Genomic DNA, 8,581 nt, shown 5'->3' on the forward strand with positions numbered 1-8,581 from the left:
CTGAATCACCCAGGTCCCTTACATATTCTTTTTTCTAGATTTCCCTAAGTGGTAATATTTTATCACATTTGCATTATCACATTCTATCCACCTATTATTCCATTCACACACATACACACATCCTGTTTTTCTGAACTCTTTATACCAAAATACTTGAATGTGTATTTCCTAGAAATAAGTTAATTTTTCCAAGTAAACAAAATACTAAAAAAAAAAAATCAGAATATTGGTATGGATATAGAACCATTACTGAATCTACAGAGCTTACTCAGATTTTACTGATTGTCTCATTACTGTTTTTTATAGTAAATGGAAAATAATATTTTTCTGGACCTTTCCTTATTAACCTGCTCATTCTATTGTGGGTACATTGGCTTTCACTCAGAAGTCAGAGCTCACTAATTATGACCCAAATCCTTTAGGTAAGAAACCATATGGATGGAATAAATGTGCAGTGAATTCTTATGAACCACTCATGACCTTGCTTCAGAGAACTTGTGCAGGAAAGAAATCTCATTAATGCTGTGATTGTAGGAAAGCCTTTCCCAGTAAGTTAAAGCTAATTACTCATCAACAAACTCACACAGAGGACAGACCGTTTGGGTGCAATCAATGTCCAAAAGCCTTCATTACAAAGTCAGCACTCATCTGTCATCAGAAAACTCATCATAGAGAAGGGAAATCCTATGTATGCAGTAAATGCAGGAAAGCTTTTCCTTGGAAGTCAAAACTCACTTTACATCAGAGAACTCATTCAGGAGAGAGACCTTTCAGATGCAGAGTATGTGATAAAGCCTTCATGGTTCAGACACATCTGACTGCACATCAGAGAACTCACACAGGAGAGAAACCATACGAATGCTCAGATTGTGAGAAAGCCTTCTCAAAAAAGGCTCAGCTCATAATCCATCAATGAATTCACACAGGAGAGAGACCATATGGATGTAGTCAATGTCAACAAGCCTTCATCCAGAAGTCAGATCTCACTAATCATAAGAAAACTCAGCATGTAGTCAGGAAATCTCATGGATGCAGTGAATGTGGGAAGGTTTTGTCCTCTAAGTCAACTCTTATTATACATCAGAGAACGCATACAGGTGAGAAGCCCTTCAAATGCAGTGTATGTGATAAAGCTTTCACATTGAACGCACATCTTATTGTCCATCAGAGAATTCATACGGGAGAGAAACCATATGAATGTTCAGACTGTGAGAAAGCCTTCTCCACTAAGGCACATCTTACGATTCATCAGCGAATTCACACAGGAGAAAGACCATATGGCTGCGGCAAATGTCAGCAGGCTTTTATCCAGAAGTCTGGTCTCACTAACCATCTGCAAAATTGTCACGCGAGAGTGAAATCTCATAGATGCAATGAATGTGGAAAGGTTTTCTCCTATAAGTCAACTCTCATTATACATCAGAGAACCGATACAGGTGAGAAGCCTTTCAAATGTGATGTCTGTAATAAAGCCTTTATAGCTAAATCCTATCTTACTGTACATCAGAGAATTCATTACAGGAGAGAAACCATATGAATGCTGTGATTGTAAGAAAGCATTTGCTACTTTGTCAACTCTCATTGGGCATCAGAGAACTCACACAGAAGAGAGGCCCTATGGGTGCAACAAATGTCCAAAAGCCTTCTTCCGGAAGTCAGCTCTTATTAATCATCAGCAAACTCAGCATAGGAGAAAATTCTCTATGCAATGACTATAGGAATGTGAGAAATAGTTTTTTTTTTGTTTTTTTTTAAGATTTTATTTATTTATCAGAGAGAGGGTGGGGGGAGAGAGCGAGCACAGGCAGACAGAATGGCAGGCAGAGGCAGAGGGAGAAGCAGGCTCCCTGCCGAGCAAGGAGCCCGATGTGGGACTCCATCCCAGGACCCTGGGATCATGACCTGAGCCGAAGGCAGCTGCTCAACCAACTGAGCCACCCAGGCATCCCTGAGAAATAGTTTTTGATTAATCCTGTCTATTCAGAGAACTCATATAAAATAGAAATGTCATGAACGCTTTGATTATAGTAAACCATTCTGGAACTTCTATAGGAATTAAACCTTCTAGATGCAATGAAAGCTGTAAGCCTTTCATCTGAAGACTCCTCTCAGTATACCACAGGGATCGCACCGAAAGAGAGAAACATTGTAAATGCAGAGATTGTCAAAAATGTCATTTGAAACTCACAGGCTATGTGTTTAGGAGGAAACACCTGTGGATGCAGTGAAAGTGGAAAATCATTCTTCTCAAGTCACATTTGTTACACTTTAGGATATTCATTCAGGGGAAGGATCCTGCAGTTGTAGTGAGTGCAGAAAAGACAAGAAAAATCACATCTCATTGTACATCGTATTTGACTTTATTATTTTTTGGAATGATATGGAGGAACATGTCATTTTTTGGAATGACATGGAGGAACATAGTTTTTAGGAGTTAATAAAATTTATTAAACATAAATATGCTTATAATATAACATTTTATTAGACATAAAATATTAAGTAATAAAATCTCATGGAAATTTCCTTATATCAGAATACCTTATAATATATAATTTGACTTAAGAATTCTAAAGCATTATACTGCATAAATTTGCTGTCCATATTTTTACTGTCTTTTGTAGTGTTTCTGCCAAGTGTGATGAACTATCACTACTTGAAACTGCTATTGTTCTAGAGCTTTATTTTTTAGATATGCAAAAGTGATAAAAGATTTACATGGAATACTAAAAAATAGGCAACATATGAGACAAAGGGGGAGAAAAGACTTGTGTTCACGTGTGTGTTCATGTATATTTATTGCAATTGCTGTATAATGCAGGAACTTTGAATTTATTATGAAAACATGTCCTTGGGGACTAGAAACATTTTCTCTCTTAGCATTTCCTAAAATGCCCAGTATTTACTAATATTAAGGATAACACTGCAGAAGTTGGAATTCTTGAACATAGCAGGAATGGAAAGTGGTTCACTTGCTGTGGAAAACAATTTCACAATTCCTCTAAAAAGTTAAATATAGGAGACGCCTGGGTGGCTCAGTTGGTTAAGCCACTGCCTTCGGCTCAGGTCATGATCCCAACGTCCTGGGATTGAGTCCCACATCGGGCTCCTTGCTCATCAGGAAGCCTGCTTCTCCCTCTGCCTCTGCCTGCCACTCTGTCTGCCTGCACTCACTCACTCTGACAAAAAAAAAAAAAAAAAAGTTAAATATAGAATTACTATATGACCCTGGAGTGCCACCCGCAGCTATATATTGAACAAAATTGAAAGCAGGTACTTCAGCACTTCTAAATGAATGTTCACAGCAGCACTGTTCACAATAACCAAAAGGTGGAAGTAATCCAAGTGTCCATCAGTGGATGAATGGATCAGCAAAATGTGGTACGTGTGTGTATATACATGTATTCACATAGATATACATAATGAATATTGATTACCTATGCAAGTGAAATGTTGTTGAATGAACATAAGCCTCCAAAACATGATAACTGAAAAAAGCCAGACACAAGGGACCCCATATTGTATTCCTGTTTATATGAAATGTGGAGAAGAGGTAAATCTATAGAGATGGCAAATTGGTGGGTTCCAGGGCCTGGGGAGAAGAAAGCATGAAGACTGACTGTTTAGTGGTTATGGATTTGTTTGTTTCTTTTTTAGAAAGATAAAAGTGGGAACTAGGTAGAGGTGGTAGTTGCTTAACATTGTGAATGTAGTAAACATCACTGGATTGTATACTTCAAAATGCTAATTTTGTTTTATGTATATTTTTACGTCAATAACTACCGCTTCCAGTCTGCGACGAGAGAAGAATTAGGAACAAACAAGTCAGCTGCAAAAGATTGGGAGCAGTGGACAACGGTCGAAAAGGACTGCTGCCAGGAGCTACTCCACAGTCTCACTTTTATTGGGTAGAAAACAATAGCCAATAGAAGGATTGATGAAGGTCAAACATTAATCCTGTCTTGCAGCAAGGAGGAGGATAAAGTTTATAGTTAACCAAGCACATTCAAAGGACTCATCTAACTAACAACGGGCGCTTCTGGGAAGAGAAAGGATAAGGGAAGCAGGCGGTTTTCGTTCCACCCTGAGCTGACCGGGTGTTCCCGGGTGCTCGGCTTCCCTGAAGCAGGCGGCGTTCCGCCCTGAGCGAGCCGGGCGTCCCCAGCTGCCCAGCTTCACGATCGTACATCGGCCTTCTCCCCAAAGACCTGTTGCCAGTATATGTATTTCTTAAGGCCATATCTAAATGTGCTTGGTAACTAGTAAAATCCTCCAGGGGTTACAGTTTAAGTAACATTGTTCCGAGGGGCAGCAGCAAATAATGCATATATTTGGAAAAAGTACCATTGAAAAACTGTTGATTTTTATCTGTATTTTGAGTGCCAGCATTCTTGCAATGATAAGGCAAGATTAAATGGTAAAATATTAATGGTAATTAATGAAAAAATAACTGCTTAGCAAAACAGATGCAAATATATCTTCTTCATCTTAATAGGTATTAGCTACCAAAGCTTGACAGCTAACTTCACACTAAATGAGCAAACTTGAGAGATGTTCCCTAGTTGTTTGGCAGTGAGGTCTGCTGCAGCATCTCTCCTGAGCTAGAGATCTTAACCAGCACAATATGTCAATAATAAAAATGAAAGGGCTTACTATTGCAAATGAAGAAAAAAGTTGTCATTATTTGCAGATGACCTGATTGCCTAGATGGAATGACAGGTGAATCCACAGACAGCCACGGAGAATAGTAAGAGTTCAACAGATTCTCTGGATACTTGATCAATATGCAGCTTCAGTTGAGTGCCAATAAAGTGCTAGTATATAAATACATTATCATACTAAGGAAGCATCATAAAGTCCTACATCCTTGAGTGGTTTTTTTAAAAATCATGTTGATTTTTGTCAAAAGCTATTTTTAGCATCAATATTAACAGTCATAGAATTTTCTTCTTAGATATATTAAGTGAATTTTATAATAATAAAACATATATGGTGCATTTTAGTGTTATTATTTTATTAATAAAATTCCTGTTCTTTTATTCCTGGTATATGTCTCACATTTTTTTTTACTGCCATATTTCTAGTATTTTTTTCTTTGGCCCATGTTTTATGAGGAGGAATACTTTAAATTTCTAAATATAAGCAACACATTCAATCCTACATTTATTACTTATTGCTAAAGCACATACACACACACATACATATGTTTTTTTAAAAACAGGACGAAAACTGCTGGAATGCATACCTGAGATCTGTGGTTATCTCTGGGAAGAGAAGTAAGCCTAGAAATGAGAGAGAGGATGCAGACTAACTTCTTTCTCTCATATTTTTACATTATTTTTCCTTGTATATATACATAATGATTTTTTAAAGTAATTTACTAAATTAATAAAAATAATTTTCTATATATTATCACAGAATTACTAAGTGCTGGAAATCGTGTTACATGTTTCCACAAAGCGTTTATGTCCATCATTCATGGCATAATTTATGTTCTTATATTTTGTATATGTGTCTCCCACATTAGGCTGGGAGCCCTTAGGTATAATGATCTAGTTCGGTTAATCTTGGTATATCCGAGGACTCACAACCTATTTGGGCATACAGTAGATATTGAAGAAACTTTTTGAAATGAAAGATAAGGCTTTACCTTTGAGATTATGTTCTGGACACGCACACTTAAGGATTTGGGAAATCGACTAAATAAATAGCCATCTTGTGTGGCTGTATGAGCATAGACAGAAGCTACTCTGAGTGGCAGTTTTGAGTTCACTGGTACGGAGTGCTCTTCCCAGAAATGTAATTTCTGTCCAGGGCGTTGCCAGGGGCCCAAGAGTCCCTGTCGGAGCTGGGTATATTGGAACAAGTCTGTGACCTGTGCTGTCACACTGAATTTTAACTTCATGACCTTCAGAGTCTCTGCTGAACTGCTTCTTCCCATGACCCCAGGAGCATGATGTTTGATTACTTTTCTTGGTGCAGACTGGGATTGGGGTCCTGGGGAATACCTTTCTTCTCTCATCCTTTGCTTCCACATCATGTACAGGCCAGGCCATGCATGGAGGCCCATACACTTGATTCTCACTGGCATGGCTGTGGCCGCCGCCTTGGTTCTTCTCTATAAGGGGATTCCCCCAGACAATACCTACCTGGGAACTATCACCCAACCTGGGCAACACTGGATATAAACTCATCTATTATATTCATAGAATGGCCTCAGGCCTTTCTCTGCACCACTTCCCTCCCGAACAGTTTTCAGGCTGTCCCCATCAGCCCCAGAACTTGTCGGGGGATGGGGCTCAAAGACAGAGCTTGGAAGAACACCGGTTCTTCCTGCTTCCTATGTTGGATCTCCAACCTGCTGAGAAGTGTCTTTGTTCCTATGCTGTTAGAAGCTCTTCAGCACATTCACAATTCTACCAAGATACAGGATTATCTTCTAAAACTCCTGAAACATCTAGTACCATAAAATATACAATTCTAATGACTTTCCCAGATGGTGTATTCACGGGAGTCATGATTGGATCCAATGTATATACAGTACTTCTCCTTCATGGACACCACCAGAGAGTGAGGCATATTCACATCCTCGGAAATGCCCACAGATTCTCACCACAGGCAAAAGCCACTCAAACCACCCTGCTTCTAGCAAGCATCTTCATTTTTTTCTTTACTTCACCAATTAACAATTTATAATGTTTTTTGTTTTTTCAAATCTCACCTTTGGCTGCAGAACACTGTTGGCTTTCTATTGGCATGTTGTCCCACCCTCAGCCTTCTGATATTATTGCTTCAAGATCCCCAGCACCAAGATTCTGCTCTTAAATGGCGAATGAAAAAAATCTCAAATTGCTAATAATGCACTCACAACACAATTTTTCTTCAAAGAATCTAGTTATTCAGTTAACTTAAACAAAGATATGTGGATGTCTAAAACATGACAGACACATACCCAAGATACTGATGATGAGATCTATATGACATTGACCTAGTCATGTAGAGGCTTTCAGCTTCATGTAGAAGACAAATAATACAATACTGTATAAATGTTAATATTATCTTGATGCTTTGTCATTTTTTTCCTTTGAAATGTTCGATGGGAGCATGGAAATAAAGTTGGACAGAAGTAACTTTGGGACATCAGAATTTTTAATGGTTTATTAGGACAATTATTAAATTGGATGCAGTATTATGTAGTGATAAGCCGTCGTCTTTGAAATAGAAGAACTAAAAAGATATTCATTCTGATTTCCAGTTGTGTAAAGTGGAGTAGGTGCAATTATTCAAACATTTGTATTGTAAAATATACCATGCAGAAAAGTATATTGAGGGACGCCTGGGTGGCTCAGTTGGTTAAGCAGCTGCCTTCGGCTCAGGTCATGATCCCAGCGTCCTGGGATCGAGTCCCGCATCGGGCTCCTTGCTCCGCAGGGAGCCTGCTTCTCCCTCTGACTCTGCCTTCCACTCTGTCTGCCTGTGCTCGCTCTCACTCTCTTACAAATAAATAAATAAAATCTTTAAAAAAAAAAAAAAAAAAAAAAGAAAAGTATATTGAAAGTCACACACGGCACCTGGGTGGCTTAGTCGTTAAGTGTCTGCCTTCGGCTCAGGTCATGATCCCAGGGTCCTGGGATAGAGCCCTGCTCAGCAGGAGGCCTGCTTCTCCCCCTTCTTGTGTTCCATCTCTCACTGTGTCTCTGTCAAATAAATAACTAAAGTCTTAAGAAAAAAAAAAAAGCAGTCACACACGCCGCTATCAGTTTAACATAAAATGGCAACAGCTATGTGTGAACAACTATCTACTACCACTCAGATCAAGTCCTATTTATCCCAGTAAACACCCCTCCCTTCATTTTCTATGGTCTAGATCTCTTCACAGAGACACTCCTGGAGTTCTTTCTTGAGTCAATTTCACTTCTCTAGATTTCTCCTTTGCTAGAGACATCCTTAGAGTCTCTTCTGCTGGATTCCCTTTTCCTTGCCCAGGGAATATTTTCTTTGCTGTAAGGACCTCAAAACTCTTCCAAAACAGCCAAGATGTCCCTGAATGCTTCAGGCAATGAGACTAAGTAAATACATCATGCACTTAGGTCTAGCTGAAGGGTGAGGTCCATAAGGGTCCCCAGTGGCAGGACCTCTCTCCCTGTGGAACTGGAGTGCATCATCCTCCTGGCACATGGATATGTTCACCAACCTTGAAGCTCTCTGTAGTTTATGGATTTTTTAAAAAATATTTTATTTATTCATTTAACAAGGATCACAAGTAGGCAGAGAGGCAGATAGAGACAGAGAGAAAGCAGGCTCCCTGCCAAGAAGAGAGCCCGATATGGGGTTTGATCCCAGGACCCTGAGATCATGACCCGAGCCGAAAGCAGAAGCTCAACCACCCAGGCACCTGGATTTTTTTTTTTTTAAGTAGGCTCTACACTCAGTGTGGGACTTGAACTCACTACCCTGAAATTGCTGCTCTGACTGAGCCAGCTAGGCACCTTGTTTATAGATATATTTTTTTATGGACACTTAATCACATAGGCAATGTTTAATTTGATAAAGGGATTTTAGAAAAATCTTTCGTAAACATCAT

General features: G+C 39.1%; 1 protein-coding gene and 1 long non-coding RNA gene across 9 annotated transcripts in view; both read left to right on the top strand.

The window, feature by feature from the left end:
• Window positions 1–5,034, top strand: part of LOC309852832 — a 642,903-nt gene extending 637,869 nt beyond the window's left edge. The window contains exon 3 of the long non-coding RNA XR_014305417.1: window positions 4,127–5,034. This is a non-coding gene — a long non-coding RNA (uncharacterized lncRNA). The remainder of the gene's footprint in view (window positions 1–4,126) is intronic.
• ZNF577 (zinc finger protein 577) overlaps window positions 1–5,034 on the top strand; it is a 35,461-nt gene extending 30,427 nt beyond the window's left edge. For 6 of the 8 annotated variants that reach the window (XR_014305370.1, XM_082710016.1, XM_082710015.1 and 3 more), the window contains one exon: window positions 3,790–5,034. Coding sequence is in view for 5 of the 8 variants with exons in the window: in XM_082710016.1 (XP_082566142.1) it covers window positions 3,790–3,926 (137 nt within the window). In the remaining 3 variants the exon portion in view is untranslated. Of the gene's footprint in view, window positions 1–422; window positions 1,437–3,789 lie in introns of all 8 variants that reach the window. The other 2 variants (XR_014305371.1, XM_082710014.1) reach the window with 1 other exon arrangement.
• Window positions 5,035–8,581: the final 3,547 nt, after the last annotated feature.

Source organism: Mustela nivalis (genome assembly GCF_964662115.1).
Source record: "Mustela nivalis genome assembly, chromosome: 18".
NCBI classification, from domain to species: domain Eukaryota; kingdom Metazoa; phylum Chordata; class Mammalia; order Carnivora; family Mustelidae; genus Mustela; species Mustela nivalis.